Source organism: Salmo trutta, chromosome 16 (assembly GCF_901001165.1).
Source record: "Salmo trutta chromosome 16, fSalTru1.1, whole genome shotgun sequence".
In the NCBI taxonomy this organism is placed as follows: domain Eukaryota; kingdom Metazoa; phylum Chordata; class Actinopteri; order Salmoniformes; family Salmonidae; genus Salmo; species Salmo trutta.
The window spans coordinates 47,859,651-47,883,025 of NC_042972.1; the positions used below are offsets into that span (position 1 = coordinate 47,859,651).

The 23,375-nt window shown below is 41.4% G+C and overlaps 1 protein-coding gene across 2 annotated transcripts in view; it reads left to right on the forward strand.

Moving 5' to 3' along the window:
* LOC115150882 (contactin-4) overlaps positions 1 to 22,017 on the forward strand; it is an 89,048-nt gene extending 67,031 nt beyond the window's left edge. For both annotated transcript variants that reach the window (XM_029694670.1, XM_029694671.1), the window contains 15 exons: positions 33 to 175; positions 605 to 734; positions 1,097 to 1,247; positions 7,654 to 7,781; positions 8,738 to 8,910; positions 11,533 to 11,650; positions 12,092 to 12,250; positions 12,632 to 12,781; positions 13,940 to 14,010; positions 14,581 to 14,815; positions 14,932 to 15,047; positions 15,905 to 16,085; positions 19,450 to 19,562; positions 20,527 to 20,695; positions 20,854 to 22,017. In XM_029694670.1, the coding sequence (XP_029550530.1) occupies positions 33 to 175; positions 605 to 734; positions 1,097 to 1,247; positions 7,654 to 7,781; positions 8,738 to 8,910; positions 11,533 to 11,650; positions 12,092 to 12,250; positions 12,632 to 12,781; positions 13,940 to 14,010; positions 14,581 to 14,815; positions 14,932 to 15,047; positions 15,905 to 16,085; positions 19,450 to 19,562; positions 20,527 to 20,695; positions 20,854 to 20,939 (2,123 nt within the window). In that variant the 3' untranslated portion in view covers positions 20,940 to 22,017. The remainder of the gene's footprint in view (positions 1 to 32; positions 176 to 604; positions 735 to 1,096; positions 1,248 to 7,653; positions 7,782 to 8,737; positions 8,911 to 11,532; positions 11,651 to 12,091; positions 12,251 to 12,631; positions 12,782 to 13,939; positions 14,011 to 14,580; positions 14,816 to 14,931; positions 15,048 to 15,904; positions 16,086 to 19,449; positions 19,563 to 20,526; positions 20,696 to 20,853) is intronic.
* Positions 22,018 to 23,375: the final 1,358 nt, after the last annotated feature.

Below are 23,375 nucleotides of genomic sequence, written 5' to 3' on the forward strand. Positions count from 1 at the left end.
TTTGTTACTAAATCGTGTTCTTTATTCTCCAGGTGTTGAACATCTGCAGTGGGTCCAGACGTTAAAAGATGCTCATATGGCCATCGAGGCTAATCTCCAGTGGGAGTGCAAGGCGAGCGGTAAGCCTAAACCTGTGTACAGATGGCTGAAGAACGGGGAGCCCTTGGTGCTGGAGGTGAGAATGACTTGCTAAACATTGTACTGAGCATTTGGATGTGTCATTGTTATATTCCATTAAGATCTACTCCACCCATCTTAAGACCCTTTTTCATCTCAGATCAAAGGCATGAGATCAAACATTAAGCCGGTTTGTATTTCAAAAGTCTACCCGTCACAAGGTTTGCTGCAAAGGTCACACTATCATAAGATAGATGATATCCATATTACACTGCAGAAAAATCCTGATTGACAGTTTTTTTTTTTTTTGCTAAATCTACATGGCCAAAATATCTAAATTGTAGTTGACAGTTTGTGTGAACATTTGTATTGTTCAGATACTAATCTTCCTAGGTTATGTGTTTCTAAAAGTATCAATTTAAACGTAGTTTTATCACACATCCCATACTAAAGTGTGTTAATGAGGGTGTATCTCTCTTGTCACCAGGACAGGATACTGGTAGAAGGTGGACGATTGGCCGTATCCAAGATCAACCTGTTGGACTCTGGTATGTACCAGTGCCTGGCAGAGAACGAACATGGCGCCATCTATGCCAGCGCTGAACTCAAAGTTGTAGGTAAGCACGTCTGGAGGACTCTAGTCTGGAGTGTTTGTTCTGTCTTGTTTAGAAAGTTGAAGCCAGAGACATCGCAAGGTCAAGACATTGGTGTAGAATCACTGTCAGTAGGCAGAACCAACTCCAGAAGAAAATTAACAAAAACAGTGAATATTAGCTGAGCCATGGTTTTTAGTCACATTTGCATATTTACTTGATAAAGAAAGCCAACTAGTGGTTTTTCATGAAATACAATTTATATAATTGACTAGGATGCGTTTGACAGTTTGGCTAATGCATACAGTACATGCGAGAGCTAGCTGCTGTGCCTCGTCAAAGAGAACAGAATGGTAGCAACAGGGTTTGTTCTGTTCCCCATGTAGCCTCTTCACCCGACTTCTCCAGCAGTCCTGTGAAGAAGTCCATGCTGATCCAGAGAGGGGGGGAGGTGATCATGGAGTGCCGTCCCCATGCGTCCCCCAGGGCCTCCATCTCCTGGCGGAGAGGGGGAGAGTTTCTGAAGGACAGCACGAGGTACAGTAACAGTCGTAGTAACCGTACGCATCGCTGCTCATGCCGTTGATGGCACGTGTAAAAGGGCCCTTCTCCTGGGGCCGTGCTAGCCTCTAGGACTCAACCCTATGTCTCTACTTACGAGGACTGACGTTGACGTGTGTTTTTTTTGTTGCTAACACCCTCTCTTTTTGCTGATGTCAAAGAATTGTATCGCTCTCTGTATGTCTCTGAATTCAGAGATGTGTGACAGTTATGGTAGGGGCTTTATGTTGATTATGACCTTGGTCTTTCAATCTTGTATTCAGCAGTGGCTATAGATGCTTCCTTGTAACCTCTCATGTAAGCCTCACAGCTTCACGGGTTCACAGCTCACAAGTTTATTTGAGGTACTGGTCATAGCCCCAGAAGGGTTGTGTGGATGGTGTCACTGCTGCATGGCCCTGCTGCTGAAGCTACACTAACCTCAGGGGAATTACTGTACTAAATGTGGCCCTGCAGTCGTCTGGAAGAAAGACTCCGGCCAAGAGTACGCTGTGGACCAATGGCTGGAGCAGGCCTCTCCAACCCTGTTCCTGGAAAGCTACCATTCTGTAGGTTTTCCTCCAACCCTAATCTAGCGCACCTGATTCTAGTAATTAGTAATTAGCTGGTTGATAAACTGAATCAAGTTAGTTACAACTGGGTTTCAAGTGAAAACCTACAGGAGGGTAGCTCTCCAGGAACAGTGTTGGAGAGGCCTGGGCGGGAGAATAATACACTGAGTATACAAAACATTAAGAACACCTGCTCTTTCCATGACATAGACTGACCAGGTGAATTCAGGTGAAAGCTATGATCCCATAATTGATGTCACTTGTTAGATCCACTTCCATCAGTGTAGATGAAGGGGAGGAGACAGGTTAAAGATTTTGAAGCCTTGAGACAAATGAGACATGAATTATGCATGTGTGCCATTCAGAGGATGAATGGGCAAGACAAAAGATTTGAAGTGCCTTTGAACGTGTTGTGGTAGTAGGTCCCAGGCAAACCGGTTTGTGTCAAGAACTGCAACGCTGCTGGATTTTTCACGCTCAACCGTTTCACGTGTCAAAGGTGGTCCACCACCCAAAGGACACCCAGCCAACTTGACACAACTGTGGGAAGCATTAACGTCAACATGGGCCAGCATCCCTGTGGAACGTTTTCGACAACTTGTAGAGTCCATGCCGTGACAAATTGAGGCTGTTCTGAGGGCAAAAGGGCATGCCGCACAATATTAGGAAGGTGTTCTTAATGTTTGGTATACTCAGTGTATGTCCAGTATACTACTGCCTACCTTATGAGTCACCCATGTTATGATTTACTCTCTAATCTCACTCAGCAGCTATATACTGGCTTCTGTGTGTGTGTGTGTGTGTGTGTGTGTGTGTGTGTGTGTGTGTGCGCATGCGCGTGTGCATGTGTGGGTGGGTGTGTGTATATGTGCATGAGTGAGTGGTTGAGAGAAGGAGAGGGGGAAAAGGTGAGAGCTTATTCTCACCAGCAGTATTCTGTTTATTGTACTCCTCTCACACCCCGGCATATACTCCCTCCAATTCTGCATCTTTAATTTGGGTGGTGTGGTTGAGTCAGACGGATTGTGAAAAGGAGCCTTGGTGATACTGCCATGTTATTCTCCTTAGTCTCCCGCTTTAGGGCTGTGGCCCGAATCAATATGTGCTGCCACATTTCCATAGTATTTCCGTAACTCAGTGGTCCTGCCTCAACATGTGAGCAAAGCGATTGATTAGTTACTGTATCATATTCCACGGAGCGGTCATGGGGAAAAGGAGAAAGAAGTGATTACACAGGCTGTGCATCTGGACGAGAATAGAAAATGCACAGTGTGGAACGCCGTTTCTTTCTTAAAGCAGATAGTTCTTTACGTTTTGTATTTGTTTTGCAGCTCATTGCCCCTCAGGTCATGTTCTCAACGCGCCTCCATCACTCAATGTTTGATATTTTTGTCAATAAATCAGCGCAAAGCACCCTATGTCAGACATGCTCTCTGGGTCTCAGCTCAGCTGGAGCGAGTACGTATTTATTTTTAAGAGCTGCAGTGAAATTGTTTGATTTCTGAGCTCGCAGCTCACAGCCTTTGTGTTTGATTTGCTGAAACAGAAGGTCACGATAGCTAGGAGTTCTCGGCATCTTTTATGCATGTGTTTACATTGTGTTCGTTCAAAAATAACGTACTAGCATTGGACACCCCGTGGCCTCTGGTGTTTGTGGAATATAGAAACCACTGCTGTGTTATGAGGTTGCTTTTGTGATGTGTGACGTAAACCACTTTTTAATCTAGTTTGTTACACTTTACATAATTGGGGATTATGTCGCAAGTAGATTAAGTCAATAATATCAAAGAGAACAATGGTCCTAGAGCTGGAACGATAAACAGAAAAATGACTGACACTGACCGTACCAAACATTTATCGAGGACATTTTACTGTCATGATAAGTAGCCTATACTAGTGAAATGTGAAGTTTTCAATGAAATACTGTAAGTCTGCTTATGTCGGCTACAATGGATAGTTACAACATTCAAAGTAGTAGTAGTAGTTCTAAGGGTACGGTAATAATCCAAAAGTACATTCTTAGAAAAAAGGGTTCCAAAAGGAGTCTTTAGCTGTCTGCATAGGAGAACCCTTTTCTTTACACCTTTATTTAACTAGGCAAGTCAGTTAAGAACAAATTCTTATTTACAATGACGGCCTACCGGTGAACAGTGGGTTAACTGACTTGTTCAGGGGCAGAACGACAGATTTTCACCTTGTCAGCTCAGGGATTCGATCTTGCAACCTTTCGGTTACTAGTTCAATGCTCTGACCACTAAGCTACCTGCTGCTCCATGTAGAACCCTCTGTGGAAGGGTTCTACATGCAACCCAATAGGGTTCTACCTGGAACCAAAAAGGAAATACCTGGAACCAAAAATGGTTCTTCAAAGGGTTCTCTAATGGGGACAGAGGAAGAACCTTTTTAGGTTCTAGCACCTTTTAAAGTGTAGGCTAACCGGTGCACATTTATGTTATAAACTTATCCTTCCATTTATCGTTATTGTGATATTTCAGTCAATTTATCATAATATGGAGAGAAAAGAAATTGCCCAGCTCTAAATGGTCCCTGATTAGTATTTCAGTCATGTGCCTTTCAACCATTGTTGCTCTAGTTCCCTTGGTTTATCACTGAGTCCATACACCCAGCTACAAGAGAGACGGCTCTCTAGTCCTATCTGCTTTCATTACCTTTTGGAAATGTATTTTAGTGTTTCGATAGGGTCTCACACATGGTGGATTTTCATGAAATTGAATACATAGAATGGTCCTTTGGAGGAAGGATTTTTTACATTTGCATCTAAAAGCATAATTGAGAAATAATTAATCAAATTTGGCATATTTATTACATTTTGGCCTCACCCAGGCCTTCTTTAAGTCCATAATGTTTCATCTGTAGGTGCTACAAAGCAAAAATCGGTGGCATACGAAGCTTTACCGCATGCTCTGTAATATGAGTAATATTTGCGCGTACTTCAGGGGTAAGCGCAATGCCGTCGGGGGTACGCCAAATAAAAATGTGATTCACATTATTTTTGTTTGACATTTTCAAACAGTCCTTTTATATTTTCCAATGGGGCTATACATTTGGGTGAGGTTTTTTTCTCGCCTGAGTAGCCTCGTTTCACTGGCAAAAAATAAAATTAAACCATCTAGTGTTCAGCGAAATAACAACAATGTCAAATACAGGTAGCCTAGTCAAATAATTAACATCCAATCACATTAACCGTTACTCTCTCGCGGGAATTCCACTAACGGTCCGTATGTAGCCAAATGTAGCTGCTGCTCATGTTGGTATCTGTACTGATGGCGCAAAAGCCATGACAGGAAGTTGAGTGGTAACGCGCGTGAAGCAGTTGCTCCCGATGCCACTTGGGTACACTGCAGCATCCACCGAGAGGCTCTTGCTGCCAAGGGAATGCCTGACAGCTTGAAAGACGTTAACTTTGTTAAAGCAAGGCCCCTGAACTCTCCTGTATTTTCTGAGCTATGCAATGATATGATATGGGCAGTGACCATGTAATGCTTTTACAACATACAGAAGTGGCGCTGGTTATCAAGGGGCAAAGTATTGACACGTTTTTTTGAATTGAGAGACAAGCTTAAAGTTGTCTTTACTGACCAGAATTTTCACTTGTCTGACTGCTTGCATGATGACGAGTTTCTCACACGAATGGCCTATCTGGGTGATGTTTCTCTCACCTGAATGATCTGAATCTAGGCTTACAGGGACTCTCCGCCACTATATTCAATGTACGGGACAAAATTGAGGCTATGATTAAGAAGTTGGAGCTCTTCTCTGTCTGCATTAACAAGGACAACACACAGGTCTTTCCATCATTAAATGATTTTTGGTGTGCAAATAAACTCAAGCTTACCAATGTCAAATGTGATATAGTGAAGCACATGAGTGAGTTGGGTGCGCAATTACGCAGGTACTTTCCCGAAATGGATGACACACCCGGATTCATTATCCCTTTCATGCCCTGCCTCCAGTCCACTTACCGATATCTGAACAAGAGAGCCTCATCGAAATTGCAACAAGCGGATCTGTGAAAATGGAATTTAATCAGAAGCCACTGACAGATTTCTGGATTGGGCTGCGCTGAGTATCCTGCCTTGGCAAATCGCACTGTTAAGACACTGATGCCCTTTGCAACCACGTACCTACAGTATGTGAGAGTGAATTCTCGGCCCTCACTAGCATAAAAAAACTAAATACAGACACAGACTGTTTGTGGAAAATAATTGAAGACTGAGACCCTCTCCAATACAACCCAACATTGCAGAGTTATATGCATCCTTTCAATCACACCCTTCTCATTAACCTGTGGTGAGTTATTCACAGTTTTTGATGAACAAAAGGTTTATATGTAAGATAGGTAAATAAAGAGCAAAATTATTGATTATTATTATATTATTATTTGTGCCCTGGTTCTATAAGAGCTCTTTGACTCTTCCCACGAACCGGGTTGTGACAAAAGCTCACACTCATTCTTATGTTTAATAAATGTATCATATAGTGTGTGTGTGTGTAGCAGGCTTACAATGATGGCAAAAAAACCACATTTGAGAGTGCGCCGATTTTGGTGCTAGAGGGGGTACGCTGCTGGAGGTTGAATATTGGAAGGGGTACGGGACTATAAAAAGTTTGGGAACCAATGGTGTAGATGAAGGGGAGGAGACGTATTAAAGAAAGATTTTTAAGCCTAGAGACAATTGAGACATGGATTGTGTATGTGTGCCATTCTGAGGATGAATGGGCAAGACAAAGCATATATATATATTATTTAACTAGGCAAGTCAGGCCAAACCCTCCCCTAACCCGGGCGATGCTGGGCCAATTGTGCACCTTCCTATGGGACTCCCGATCACAGTTGGTTGAGATACAGCTTGGGATTGAACCAGGGTCTGTAGTGATGCCTCTAACACTGAGATGTAGTGCCTTAGACCACTGCGCCACTCAGGAGCGTAATATTTAAGTGCCTTTGAACAGGGTATGGTAGTAGGTGCCAGGCGCACTGGTTTGAGTGTGTCCAAAACTGCAACGCTGCTGGGTTTGTCATGCTAAACAGTTTCCTGAAGGTATCATGAATGGTCCACCACCCAAAAAACATCTAGCCAACTTGACCCAACTGTGGGAAGCATTGGGGTCAACACAGGCCAGCATCCCTGTGGAATTCCTTCGACACCTTATAGAATCCATGGCCCGACGAATTGAGGCTGTTCTGACGGAAAAAGAGGGTGCAACTCAATATTAGGAAGGCGTTCCTAATGTTTTGTACACTCAGTATATGCCAACATCCCTGCAAAGGACCATTTTATGGATTACATTTTGTGAACATTTCTAAAACCATAGTCTTTTTTTGTCCTGGTTATGTGAGGAATCACTCACATGTTGTATAACGATAAGGCTACAGGTAAAGATTCCCATTAGTGAATCATCTCTCCCCGTTATTCTGCTCTCTTCTCCTTCCCCTGTCCTCATTTTGGCCTTAGTGTCCCGCTGTGTATCCTATTAAAATACGCATTTAATCTTTTGTGCTGTCAATAGCATGGCGACCCTACAGCAAATCTGTTCTGCTTCAACTAAGATAATTGCTCTCTGCAAATGTGCTTGTAGAGAATTCAATCTTCCAGATAATTACGTTTTTATTCATGAAATAGTTGTCGTTCAAACTCCAGCATGGATATAGGAATGGATGTGATATGAAAGTGTTGATGTAATTGTATGCTTATCCTCATTTATCAATCACTAATATAGTATTTCAAATCCCAATATAACCCAGCAAGGGCTATCAAATCATTATTGATCCTGATAACAACAGTTGTCTGTTCTTTCATTCTTGTCAGACGGACCATCATGGAGGATGGAACTCTCCGTATCAGCAACATCAGCGAATCAGACGGAGGGAGGTACACCTGTGTGGCCAGGAACCCCTTTGGGACATCAAGCAGTACTGGTACTCTGGTGGTGAAAGGTACTTTTCCGGACACAAATTTCACTACCTTTTAAGCAGATGGTTTAAACCTGTTTAGAGAAGGAAAAAAAATACTAAGCCAAGCATGAAATTGATAATGAAATGTATAGTTGTTTTATGTTCCTGCTGGTTTGACAGAAACATAACTCATCCTTGGTTTTGTCAGCTGTGAGTTATTGGTCACACAGCGGAGGGTAGAAAATCCCTATATCTATAGTAGTGAGGAGAGAGATGTTCTGTTCCATCCAAGTCAGACATTGCATGTTAATTTTAAAAGAACTGCTGCTGCATATTTCAATTTGGCTGTTCTAATTTCTGATGGTTATACATGGATTATTTGTCACGCCCTGACCTTAGAGAGCCGTTTTATTTCACTATTTGGTTAGGTCAGGGTGTGATGTGGGGTGGGCATTCTATGTTGTCTATTTCTTTGTTTTGGCCGAGTATGGTTCCCAATCAGAGGCAGCTGTCTATCGTTGTCTCTGATTGGGAATCATACTTAGGCAGCCTTTTCCCACCTGTGTTTTGTGGTTAGTTATTTTCTGTTTAGTATCTGTTACCTGACAGAACTGTTCGCTTTGTTACTTTGTTCAAGTGTTTCGTTGATCAATAAAAATCATGAACACTTTCCACGCTGCGCTTTGGTCCACTCATTCTGACGAGAGCCGTTACATTATTCATTTTTTCCTTAATTTGACACCATGATTGCATTTAGTTGAATTATTCAGTCTCAAGACTATATCAATAAAACATCATGAAAAAACATGTAATAGGATTGAGAGGAAGACACTTCCCAATGGGAGCAATTTAAGATCAATTTGTTACATTAGTAGTAGGGGAGGCTGCCTCTGCATTGAACCATCTTGTCTAAAGTACATTTTGTCCAGCTGCAGGTTTATATTCATATTCAAGGTAAACTTGATCCTGTGTGTTTGTTTTTCTGTATTCTCAAATAGAGCCAACCAAGATAACAGTTCCACCGCTGAGTGTGGATGCCACTGTGGGAGAGAGCATCGTGTTGCCATGTGAAGTGTCTGGAGACTCCTCCCTGGATCCCACCTTTAAGTGGTTCTTCAACGGCAAGCTCATCGATTTCAACAGACAGGACCACTTTGAGATGATAGGAGTGGTATGTACCTGCTACCTGTACTGTACAGGAGACAGCACACAGTCTCTTCTCGCAAGCTTCATAGCTTGGACAGTAAAGCTACACCTTATATGAACATGTTAGAATATTTACAACTTCCACACACAAGCCTCCTTGTACAGTATCATTACACCAACACCTACAGGGCGTTCAGAAAGTATTCACACCCCTTGACTTTTTCCACGTTTTCTTGTGTTACATTTAAAATGTATTAAATTGAGATTTGGTGTCACTGACCAACACACAATGCCCCATAATGTCAAAGTGGAATTATGTTTTTAGAATTTTTTACAAATTAATAAAAAAGGAAAGCTGAAATGTCTTGAGTTAATAAGTATTCCACCTCTTTGTTATGCCAAGCCTTAACAAATTCAGGTATTAAATATTTGCTTAACAAGTCACATAAGTTGCATGGACTCACTCTGTGTGCAATAACAGTGTTTAACATTATTTTTGAATGACTACCTCATCTCTGTACTTCACACATACAATTATCTGTATGGTCCCTCAGTCGAGCAGTGAATTTCAAACCAAAATATAACCACAAAGACCAGGGAGTATTTCCAGTGCCTCGCAAAGAAGGGCACCTATTGGTAGATGGGTAAAAAAAGCAGACATTGAATATCCCTTTGAGCATGGTGAAGTTATGAATTACACTTTGTATGGTATATCAATACTCCCAGTCACTACAAAGATACAGGTGTCCTTCCTGACTCAGTTGCTGGAGAGGAAAGAAACCGCTGAGGGATTTCACCATGAGGCTATTGGTGACTTTAATACGGTTACAGAGTTTAATGGCTCTGATAGGAGAACTGAGGATGGATCAACAACATTGTAGTTACTCCACAATACTAACCTTAATGACTGTCATGGGTGTCGTAAGGATTGGACCAAGGCGCAGCGGGTAAAGTGCTCATCTTCTTAATTTATTTAAAGATAACACTTAAAATAAACAAAACGACGAAACAGTTCCGTAAGGCAACACAGGCTATACAGGAAAACAATCACGCACAAAACACAAGTGAAACAAACACAACTAAATATGGCCTCCAATTAGAGACAACGACAACCAGCTACCTCTAATTGGAGGTCATTACCAAAAACCCAACATAGAAATAGAAAACTAGATATAAACATAGAAACATAGAACCTAAACCCAAAAACACCGAAACACACAAAACAAACACCCCCTGCCACGCCCTGACCAAACTACAATGACAAATAACCCCTTTTACTGGTCAGGACGTGACAATGACAGAATTCAAATGAGGAAGACTATACAGAATACAAATATTCCAAAACATGTATCCTGTTTGCAATAATGCACTAAATTAAAACTGCAAAGAATTTGGCAAAGAAATGCACTATGTCCTGAATACAAAGTGTTATGTTTGGGGCAAATCCAACACAACACATCAAACATTGTGGTGGTGGCGGCATCATGTTATGGGCATGCTTGTCATTGGCTAGAACTAGAGTTTTTTTTAGGATAAAAGAAACGGAATAGAGGTAAGCACAGGAGAAAATCCTAGAGGAAAACCTGGTTCAGTCTGCTTCCCAACAGACACTGGGAGACAAATTCACCTTTCAGCAGGACAATAACCTAAAACCCAAGGCCAAACATACCCTGGAGTTGCTTACTAAGACAACATTATTAAATTGTTTCTAAGTGACCTAGTTACAATTTGGAATTAAATCAGCTTGAAAATCTTTTGCTCTCTAGTAATGATCAACAACCAATTTGACAGAACTTGAAGAGTAAAACAAAATTGTAATGTGCAAATATTACACAATCCAGGTGTGCAAAGCTCTTAGACTTACCAGAAAGACTCCTAGCTGTAATCGCTGCCAAAGGTGATTGTAACGTGTATTGACTTAGCGGTGTGAATATTTCTGTGTTTCATTTTCAATAAATTTGCAAACATTTCTAAAACCATGTTTTCACTTTGTCATTATGGGGTATTGTGTGTAGATGGGTGAACAAAAATATTTTATCCATTTTGAATCCCGTCTGTAACACAACAAAATGTGGAATAAGTCAAGCGGTATGAATACTTTCTGAAGGCACTGTTCATCTCAGACAAGACTAAGGCATTTAACATGGAGACCTGGCCAGGTAAAACTTGTGGACATGAAGATTAAAACAACCAGTCTGTTGCTGATCTTATGAGTAAATCACCTGACACTCCAGTGAACAAAGGCACACAAATCTGTCTGACTGCAGGATTTATCCTCTGGTCTGCTGAGCACACAAAGACCCTGCACTAAAACGGCCTGTATAACACTGACATTTTCACTGTGAGCATCATTTGGCAGAGCTCTTAAACTTCAGGAAGTGTATTTTTTTGGTTTTTAACGCAAGGAGTGTTGAAATCAGTGTCACTCCAATGTTCCTACCTGCTCTTTTCTCTCACTGTTGTATGTAGACTGACCTTTCTGCTACTGCAATAGCATACATGGGATAAAAAAAATCTATCATAATGTATACTGTATAAGTAGTACGAAAGGTGCTACACAGCTGGAAAAATATACATTGAATGACTGTATTTTGAGACACTAGTATTGTTGTGAAATTGCACACTTTTTCTGTTCTATTGTCATCAGGGATCAGCTGGTGATCTGATGGTCAGGAATATTCAGCTAAAGCATTCTGGGAAGTATGTGTGCATGGTACACACTGTGGTGGACAGTGTTTCAGCAGCAGCCCACCTGATTGTCAGAGGTACGCACGCACTTCCTCCCTGTTATGATACTTTGATTTACTGGCATGCTGTAGCACTCATAAAGATATACCATATCTAGGGTAGCACCCATCTAAAGAGGAATTAGACATCCTCAGACATGATCACCCGTTCTATTAATTCCCTTTACTTCAGCCAACTATTCTGGGTGACAGTCATTCAGTGTTAAATAATGACTACAGGAGCATCTGAAAATCAATGCATAAATTTTCCTCTTCTCCTTCCTTTTGGAATCCTTTTGTATTTCCCTTCATCAACTGAAGGATCTTTATCTCTGCTGTGTGAAATATTAAATGTCTCTCTCTCTTTTGTGGGCAGACTGCTCTAACCTTGCCATCCTTTTTTTGGCTGACACAATAGAACTATTTGACAGTGGTTGTCCTTGTCTCCCTGTTCTGTCCCTGTGCTGCTGGTTATTTCAGGGCCTCCCAGTGCCCCAGAGGGCCTTATTGTGGGGGAAATCACTGACTCCACTGCCCAGCTCTCCTGGGAGTCTGGGCCTGACAACCACAGCCCTGTCACCACATACAGCATCCAGGCCAGGACCCCCTTCTCCATAGGCTGGCAGGCTGTCAGGACAGGTAGCTACAATGCCAGCCCATCCCTCACGGACACTGTTTACAGATGTAGGATCTTAATTTGATCACCCTGTTGCAGGAGGACATTCTTGCAATGCAGGAAATGTAGAACTTGTAGTGTATTTGAGGTTTAAAAAGGCATCTGAAGTTTGTAATTTCCACTTTAAAATGTCTGTACCATCAGAATACTGTGGGAACAGTCAGCTTTGGGGATGAATGATGTGAACAGGAGTATTTCTTTTTAATCATTCGTTATCTTGGGGGCCTTCTTGGATAAGTTATATTGACATTAATTGTATCACAGGCAGTCTTTGATAACATGAATGTGTTTTGTTGGTGGATGAGAATCAATATGTATTTAAATTCTAAATTCTTTAATCCTAGTTCCTGATTCTGTGCCTGGACAGATGTTTCATGCAACGGTGATAGATTTGAACCCCTGGGTGGATTACGAATTCAGGGTGGTGGCTAGCAACAGTGTGGGTGTTGGAGAGCCCAGCATGCAATCCAAGCAGATTCGAACAAAAGCGGCAGGTACATTCTCATTTCTCTTTTTCCTCTTGTGGTGAATCTATCAACCCCACAGTGGAAATGTAATTTAACGGTCTGATTAGTTTCATTTTGCATTGAGTGTTTCGTTCAGCCCCTGATGAATTTCACCATGTAGAACCCACATACACTTTTCACGCCAGTCCATTGGTTATTGTGCCTTTCTCATCGCTAATTACGTGTAATGAAGACAGAATCAGCTCTGTTCCAATTTGACTGACACAGAGACAGATGTTAATAATTTACCTAATAGGAAAAGAAAGTGAGAGATAATTTATTCATGTGTTTAGACCACGTGGCCATTGACACTTGAAACTTTTGCTTGTCAGATTAGAACTACCCGAGCAGGAGGCATCATCCCTTTTAAGCATTTAGATGCTGTTTACATCAGCACTCAGGAATTCCTGCCATTATTAATTCATGTCAGCAGCATCAACAGGAGCCGTGTGAAATACCCACGCATGCCATAAGGCAATGACTTGAAAGTGTCTATTCTGAGTGGGTTAGCAGAGTGCTTCCGCCTGGCCCACTGAATCACAAGGGAAGAGTATTCCTGCAGTGTGATACACTGTAGTAACAGCAGTAGCGTGCACTGGCGCTCATGCCTGTATCAACCCTAATTTAATTACATCAAAAAGCTAAGCCTTTGCTTTGAAACCGTACTGGGATGAGGGGCACTATGATAGTGATATCAAGGCTTCTGTATGGTTTCGGAGTAGTAGGGATTCAAATACATGCCTTTGCTCCAAGGAATACACACGCTTTTATTGTACACTGTCACGATTGTCGTAATAACATTCGGACTAAAGTGCAGCGTGATATGGGTTCCACATGTTTATTGAATGAAACGCACAAAAACAATAAAGAACAAACGAAATGTGAAGCAAATGAAGTGCTCACAGGCAACTACACATAAACAAGATCCCACCAAACACAGTGTGGAAATGGCTGCCTAAATATGATCCCCAATCAGAGACAACAAAGAAACAGCTGCCTCTGATTGGGAACCATACCAGGCCAACATAGAAATAAACAACCTAGATTACCCACCCTAGTCATACCCTGACCTAACCAAAATAGAGAATAAAAAGGCTCTCTATGGTCAGAGTGTGACAGACACTGTTGTTGTTTTTGTCCATCCAGTTCCTGAAGTAGCACCAGGTAATGTGAGTGGAGGAGGAGGAAGGCGAGGAGAACTGGTTATCCAATGGGAGGTAAGCTTGCTGATCATCACAGATTTATAGAATACATTTATTATGACAGATCACTGTTCTTTCATTTACTTTTTAAAATTATTTATTTGATTTTCCTTGTATGTCAAGGACAATTACAAGATACAATACCTACAAATATGTACATTTCAAATCACTCTTCTGACATGAATGGGGTTTTGACAGAATTCTCTACGGCAATGTGACTTCAATTAAATGGGTTTAAATTAAAAGAAGAGCTGTCTTGCCTAGCTATTTGCCTGTTCCAAACGGCTCCCCTGGTGTGTAAATCAAAATGCAGATGCAGAGATGGTGGAAATTGTTTGTGCATAAATCTAGGACTATGTCTCAGAATGGGTGTTTCTATGGGTCTCCTAAAGGGAATTAACTTATCATGCAGAATGTGTAAATACTGTGTATATCTTTGGATATAATATATTATGTTGGGGTTGTGGTATTCCACTGTTCAGAATTTGACACTTCCAGTCAAGGTAGTAATTTGATATTCAGTTCAACCAATGGGAAGGGATAAGAATTGCTACAATTTATGGAGTCAAATTGTCTCTGTCTCAGCCAATACCAGAGGAGCTACAGAGTGGAGAGGAATTTGGATATGTTGTGGCTTTTCGTCCTCTTGGTACAAGCACATGGAAGCAGACTGTGCTGGCTTCACCTGATGCATCAAGATACACCTTCAGGAACGACAGCATCCCACCCCTCTCCCAATTTGAGGTGAAAGTTGGAGTTTACAACAACAAAGGAGAAGGCCCATCTAGCCATGTGGTTGTAGTGTATTCTGCAGAGGAAGGTTTGTTATTTTGACTATTTCTCAAGTTGCTGATGAAATGGAAGCTTTGGGTTAGTTTGACTTGTATGTTTATACCATTCTTGATAATGTCCTTGGTCTAAATGTGTCATGCTTAGAGCCCTCTGAACCCCCGTCCAGAGTGTGGACCCGGACGCTGTCAGCCTCTGAAATCGAGGTGTACTGGGAACCCATCACCCAGACAGCCAGCAGTTGGAAGATCATTGGATATGAGGTATGAAAAATATCCCAAGAATCATGATGCTGGTAGAGAGCAGAAAACAGCATGATAGATACAGTATAATCCTCACGATGATTGACTCAGCAATAGGTTGGCATGCATTTAAATAGAACTGCCAATGGCAAAAACGTGAAATTTCCCCTACACCGAAAAATACCTTGGGATACAAAGGTATATTTCTCACCATCTAATCTAGAGTGAAGAGGTCTGTCCACAGCTATTCCAGTCTCCCAAGCAATAGCGGTTCTGGGGGGGGGGGGGGGCAGTGCCCCTGTGACAACAATTTTGGACCCCCTTGTGGCCCCCTAAATGTGGAGTATGAAATAATTTTTACATAACAAATTTTTGCTATCCTTTTTTTTTTACATCCGTTATTAGACCGTGGCAACGATGATGATTATGACCATGGTCTTTTGCCTGCAATGCAGTGAAGAAAATGATACGACAACAATAACGTCTAATATAACTGGCCCCTCTAACAGTACAACTGGCCACAGCTTGGCCTCCCCAGTTGAAATGGTCTAGAACCGCCACTGCTCCCAAGGAGCGTAACACGCTGGCTGCTTCCCTGCCTGAGTAGTGTTCTATAAATCACCCCTCACAAGTGTGAACATCAAATATCAATTTCCTCCACAACCAGCACTGTCCCTAATGGCAGAACAACCTGAGGATCCTTGCCCATTTTCCCTTAGTATAGCCCAGGACTGTCTGGCTGTAGAGATGGCCCAGGTTGCTTGACCCCCATTGTGAACCTGGTTATCTGGTCCACAAACAACGGTGCTGGAAGTGTCTCTAATCCTGTTTTAATGCTGCCGGGAGGTCTGGAATAACCTTCATGTCTTTGGTTCCAGGTCCTTTGTTGGGAGGAGGGGATGCAGGAGAGTGATGCTGAGATGGTGAGGGTCACAGACACTGCAGCCCTTCTCTCTGGGCTCAAGGGCAGTACTGTGTATCTGATCTCCGTCAGGGCCCAGAACAGCGCTGGAGCAGGGCCTTCTAGCCCCGCAGTTAACGTCACCACTAAGAAACCACGTGAGTATTCTCTAAGATGGAATAGTTGTCACATGCAATTTGAGCATTTTTCTCTTTACAAGTTTGCTTTCAAGTACATGAAGCCTGCATATCCAGCAGAGGTTCACATGAATGGTGGTATGCAGCAGTATACAGTACAACTTCAATGGCTTCAGAGCCTCTGTGAATACTCTACATCAACAGCACTGCTGAGACAAAACATCATCATCTGGGTAAAGTTTTGACTGCATGTTATCTGCAAGACTAACGAATGGAATTGGATTATGTCATACCTACAAACGTGAATTAGCAGTGTAGTGGCCAGAAATGTTTTATATGTGTATATTATAAATACATCACATGCGACTAATAAGACTATGCAATTAGCCTATTTAAATGTTTATCTGACTCATAAAGATTATTAGCAATATGCAAGAGTTGAGTTACAGTAATAGGGCAAATGAAGGTCTGAGACTGGATTCCAAATACAACTGTATTTAACTACTTTGTAAAATGAATGGATTCACATTCAAGGCATAAAGCATAAGTTACAAGGCATTAACAAGCATTACAAGGCAATATTCGAAGCATGGTCAGTGAGAGAGACAGAAATCATAGCCTGAATGGCCATGCCCCAAAAGTCCATGGTGTGGAGAGAGAAAGAAAGTCTCACCACAGCAGGTCAGGAACAAATAAGAGAAAGAACATTTAGTCTTTTATAAGCATCTGAGTTGTTTGGATTCAAAACCTGAGTTGTTGACCAATAGTATGACTGTAAAGTTAACCTCCAATCAGATATCAGACCTACATGATGTAACCTCTGCTTCTCAGAGGTGAGACAATTGGGGTTGGCAAGACCAACACAGCGAATGCTACATTTTTAAGGCAACACATAGCACATTCTTGCATACAGTTGATAAGAAGTCACTTCTGGGTTTTTTTAATAAATAAAAAATGGGTGATAAGATGCTGTTTACCTTAACTACTCAGGGAGAGGAGGCGTGTTTATGAGCTTATCAGAGTAAGATGCAATTATTCAACTACTAACTCTATCACAAAGCAATCAGCTCTCCCTACTTGTGTCATCTTCTATTCGAGACCCACTGGGTGCAGACGTCAGTTCAACATCTATTCCACGTTTGTTACGTGGGAATAGGGCTGGGCAGTATACCATGTTTACTATATACCGGTATTGATGCACGAACCGGTTTGGGTTTTTACTTTACCTTCTATAGCGATTTGAATGGTTGTTTTGTTAAATGTGATACGCCGTGTGTAACATCCATTTTTAGAGTTTACTTCACTACTTGAGTCTTTTCTCCATGGCACTTTCCTAGCCCGCACCGTCACCAGTGTTGCCAACTTAGATACTTTGTCGCTATATTTAGCGAGTATTCAGACCCCGCAAGCGAATCATTTTTTAAAAAGCGAATAGCGACAAATCTAGCGACTTTTTCTGGTGTTATTGGAGACTTTTGGAGACTCTGACATGAAAGCACGTATCGTTCTTACTCTTCTCAACGAGCAGCGGGTGCTGCCGTGGGCCCCACCCCCGTCCCAAAGCACTCACAGGCGGCCCAGTCCTCGCGCAGCAGTCCCTCCCAGCTGCAGTCAGAGCAGGAGATGTTCACCCCTCCGCGTCCAGACTGCAAATGAATCGCGCATGTGGGAAGCTGCCACTGGCTGATCCCGCCCTGGCTTACATTCAGGGCGGGATGTAAATGTAAAGAACAAACCAATTTTTTTATTTAATTCAAAATAAAATAAAAAGCGAAGTAACTCCGCCAGAGTGTCTCTTTTGAGTTACTTTTGCTGGTCCCAAGCCCGGATAAAGGAGGTTTGCAATTGTGACATAAAAAAAACAAGAATCAACAGAAGAAAATTAATTTGTAGTTCTAAACATATTTCGGGTGTTTTTTACTCACTTTTTGTGTCACGATCGTGTGTCGAGACGGACCAAGGCGCAGCGGATGTTGAGTTCCACATTATTTATTATAGTGAAACTTTGAACAAAACAAATAAAGACACAATGAAACGTGACTAAGTGGTGCACAAACACAAAACAAGATCCCACAAAACACAGTAGGGAAATGGCTGCCTAAATATGATCCCCAATCAGAGATAACGATAAACAGCTGCCTCTGATTGGGAACCATACCAGGCCAACATAGACATAAAACAACCTAGATAACCCACCCTAGTCACACCCTGACCTAACCAACATAGAGAATAAAAGGCTCTCTATGGTCAGGGCGTGACATTTTGTCTCTCCCACGGCGTTATTCCTCTCTCCTACAGCGTCCATCACAATTACATGCACATGGCCAATTATGCAAATTAGGTGATGACGTCATTTAGCGACTTCTAGCGACTTTTAGGACAGCCAATAGCTACTTTCCTTACTGAGGAGTTGGCAACACTGACCGTCACTCAACGAGCGCAAATGTTGTTCCTCGACCACGAGAAACATGCGTTCAGTCTGCATGGTCAATGCAGCACATGCAACAATGTTGATGATAACGACGCTGTTTTCACTTTGCTTCTTATTATAAATACACTAGCATTCTATAGTTACATTGTTAGTTTGTGTTTATTACATCTGAAAACAGCTAGTTTGTATTTTCTTAGCAAGTTTGGCCTACATCTTGTTTGCTGCTAATCGCTAGTTAGCTGTCTATCTAGCTAGCTAGCTAATAAATGTACTGAGTCAGAGCAAACGTAATTAGCTATACAGCCTGATAATACCAGTGATGGTGTAGACCTAAATCAGCATGTTTGTGCAACAGTATCTTACAAATCAAAAAGGAATACGCAAAGCATGAATATGAGAACATGCAATGAATCCAAAGATTACAGGGTCCCCTAAGAAACATATAATCAACAGTTTGGTTCCTACCCTGTTACAATAACTCCTCCCTGGTGTCTACGTTCGGTGTCATGTCAAACAACACTGTATTCAAAGTGCCTATAGAATTAGAATAGTCATTCTATTTCCATGGAACCAACAGTTTACCCAAGTGTTTTGCACTAAATCGCAAGTCAAATCGCAAGTGCAACATCTGAAATGAGTGCAGGAAATGCAAAAGTTGATGAAAATGCTGAAAAATGTTTTGGGTTGATGTTTAATCGAACAGTATAAAAATCAGAATGGAGAAAGACCCATTGAAATCACTTAGAATGTACGTGTTGCCACCCTAGGATCCCTCACTACTCATAAAGCAAATGTACAACTTTTATTATTCAAAGTGTGCCCAGTGGATAGTACCTTCAAACAGCAGTGATTATGGGGATGTTTAAAGTGAGAAAGTAATTTTGAAGTAATTTCAGCTATTGACGGAATTGTACATGATTAGTTTGTGTGGCTTTATGATTGCATATCTTTCAGCACCAAGTCAACCTCCAGGGAATATTGAGTGGAACTTGACAAACTCCAAGATCTTTTTGAGTTGGGAGCATGTCAAGGCAATGGGAAATGAGTCTGAGGTGACAGGATACAAGGTGAGTGTTGTCAGTGTAATAGCAGAATCTTTGAAAACTAGGAAACAAATGCAGTTTGTTGGCTTACCTCAACAGCTGTCTTATCTATTAATGGCTCCCTGATCGCAGTGTTAAGTATAAATCTCAGCACTTCCAGTGTCACAAATGGATTGTCCATACAAAATTGTGTGGACAATCCGTACAAAATTAAATAGACTGTTCCTGGTGTTATGACACAAAACACATCTGTTTCTCCATTGTTCTGGGTTTCCACTGAGTATGTTTGATTGAAGGTCTGCCAAGTTTTGATATGGCAACACACAAAAATGTGTCCTTGTGGATAGCTGTTGAGGCAACACTTTCCCTAATGGTGGAACGCCCTGAGGATCCATTCTTTCCTGCCTTTTGATCCCTCTGAATGCTCAGTAGTAAAAAGTGTTTGAACCTGCGTAACAGGAAGCTTTTCATGTCATCTTGAGTATCTGAACTCTGAGAGCATTCAGCAGAGGATTATGACTCAGAAATGCTCCTGGTTTCTTTTAAAGTATTCATTTACAACGGAGCACCTTTTGCTAATTGATTGATCTGATGTGGCTCAGAGATATGAAAGAGAAGGTGAGGAAGCAGCTGGGTGCCTGTGAAGCTCCACACTCAGACACTAGCCTCCATGGAGCGCCACGGGGGCCACACTAGCACCTCACACTATAATTTGCAATTCATGTCATCCTCTGGAAAGGGGCTTCAGAAAAATCCAAATACAATTTCTTAAGACTATTTGGCTGCACAAGAAAATACTTCTGTATTTTTTCTGAAGAGTTTGTCAGTCTCTTTCCCCCAAAAATACCTCCTCTTTCCAAAAAAAATCAAAAACAATACAGTGGCATTATCCAAAAATGACTAATTTCTCATTTATGTCAAACTACTGTGTCACTTAAATTAGTGTTATTGATATCAGATACCATGATATTCCCTCTCCCGTCTCTAGGTGCTGTACCGTCAGAACTGGCTTGGGAAGACCAGCGTTGTGGAGACCAACAGGACCAGCATGGCGCTGCAGGTCCCCTCTGGTGAGGACTACCTCATTGAGATCAAAGCCCTGAGTGATGGAGGGGATGGCAGCAGCAGTGGCCCCATCAGGATACCAAAGATGTCCGGTAAGAGAGAACTGTTTTTGTCTTTCACCATTCACAGAATTCACTTTTGGTACAATCGATTCAAAGGTTTCCAGAGTGCCTTCAACAACATTCTGTCTCATAACAATGAATCCCACAGGTACTATGTGTTTGTTGATGTGTGTTTTTGTCTTTTTCAGGTCTTAACTCAAAGGGCCATTTCAGCTCAGCTCCATGCAAGATTTGTGCAGTTATGTTTTTTATACTGTCAAAGTTGACTTTATAAGACTTAAACATGTAATGCCTTTAATGAACTCTAACTTTCAGAGTCGAGTACTCAGCAAAGGATGTGTTTTTCGTGTACTTTTCACTTCTCAAGAATGTGAAATCAACAGCTAACTATTTAGAGTATTCAACGCAGCTGCATTGCCTTATTGTATGCATTTTTTAAATTAATTTGTCAACCAAGCTTTTGAGTGTTTTATGTCTAGATTTTATGCCGAAAGGATAGGCTTTTACATATGAGAAGATTGTCAATCCTTAGAACAATCTACATGAGATATTTATATGGCGGAAATATGAAAGTAATCAAATGAAGGCGCAAACGTACCCCTTAATGATGTTTGTTACGTCCCTCAGTAATTACAAATCAAAATGTTTAGTTCCCCATGGCCGTGTCAAGCTTCTGTTTAGAATGACATGATGTCCTTTTCTAATGGTAGAGATACAGTACCTTGCCTATGTGTGCCTCATTCCTGTGTTTTGGTGTGACCTGTTTGTTTGTTATTGTAAATGTTCTGTAAGAATGAGTCAACTGTGGAAACGACCATGGTTCACTCCGAGGTTGTCCTTTAATTCCTTAATGAAGCACAGTGACAGTATGATCGGTCTGGTGGCCATCAACATTCAGCAGATTCTGTGAAGAAAAAAAATGTCACATATGCTATCGTCAACATTTAACAGTATCATAGGGCGGCGCACAATTGGCCCAGCGTCGCCCGGGTTAGGGGAGGGTTTGGCCGGGGTAGGACGTCATTGTAAATAAGAATTTGTTCTTAACTGACTTGACTAGATAGAATAAAGGTTAAATAAAAATATGACCAACACAGACATCTTGGATCAATATGCAGAACTATACAGAAAAACATGTTAACGTGCATTGATAGAGTACCTGGGGAAGATTTTCTCAAACATTTTCGATTAATTCAACTCTTTCTCCATGGTTCGTAAATCAAGATATTTCAAGTCGTGGCTGAGTTGTGCTTGATAGGTGTTGCATAACTGTTTTAATACTATTGTATTAACAAACCAAACGTATCTCTGTGAGATGTAATTGAAAATGAATAAAATGTTTCAAATTGAAATGTCTATTTTTAAATGTGTTTAATTTCAGGTGTGTGTTCCCTTTTGAAAGTGCCAGGGAGAATGACAGCCATCATTCACAGGAGTCGGTGTGACACCCTTCTGCATTAATGGTTACCATTCAGTTACCCTGAAAAGGTAGCTCACAACACCGACAGACAGCATGGCTGCTGTGCTTTCCCTTGCCAAGGTTTTATTTTTGAACACAATCAACATTTAACTGAATGCTCTGGTCCTTGCTTAGCATAACATTTACACATCCAAATCCTGTAGTGTCAGTTCATGCATGCAATTTAGATTGTTTTAATCAGAACTGAAGTACCTGATTTCGATTTGATGCACTGCAACTGGCAGTGGACACTGACCCTACTAATGAAAGTGGCAGTTGCACCCACAAACGTTGGCCAGTGCTTTCCAGGGCCTAACACGTCATGATTACATAATGGTATAGACGACATTAGGGTTAGGGTTAACTGTGCTATGTCTATCGAGAATATGACTGAACCTAACTTGGATTAGACCAGAACATATTGTCTGGGAATAGCTACCTTCATGTCCTTGCTAATATTGCCCTATTATCAGATGCACTGATGTCAAAACATTGAGAAGTATCAAGAGAAAATAATGTCTCCCTTCATGCTAACCCAGGGTGGTATTTGTAAGCAGCTCAATACTGCTGAACGTATGGGTATTGTGTGGATGTGCCTTCCCCACATGAAACAAATATCCTGCTTCTAATCTATATGGTTGCCTGGAGACAATCCATTCAAAGTCTTGTGCATAGTGATCGTTCATTATCAATAACTCAAGGTTAAACACTCTCATGAATACAGAAAATAGTGATTCTTTTTCAGATACAGGAAAATCAACCTTCAAAATGTTCAAGTTTTCAGAGGTCATGTCCCCTGTAGGGACTCTGCTGAACACTACACTGCTACCATATGATTGAAGGCTCTCGTCATTTTTTCCAATCAGAACAACTTTCTCAGAAAACAAATTGACTTGCAACAAGCAATTAGAATTAAATTCAGAGGTAAACATTCACTAATCGGAATAGCGGGTGACAAAGGAAATCCACGGAACCGTTTGGAATCCAGTTAAATATTTGTCTAATTGTTGTTTCCTCCTGACAAACAATGTCATGTTGAATGCATGATATTGGAATGCTGATATCTGATATTGTATTTATTTATTGAGGATATATTGCACGTCAACGTGACAAGAGACAAATTGATCAGCGCACACACAGGATGTACATCATAATGTGCCAGGTAACATTTTCAATAGGATATTTAGGACAGCAAACGATACATAAAGTTATGTACCACACGGCAGATGACATTTCCAAGACGAGGCATGA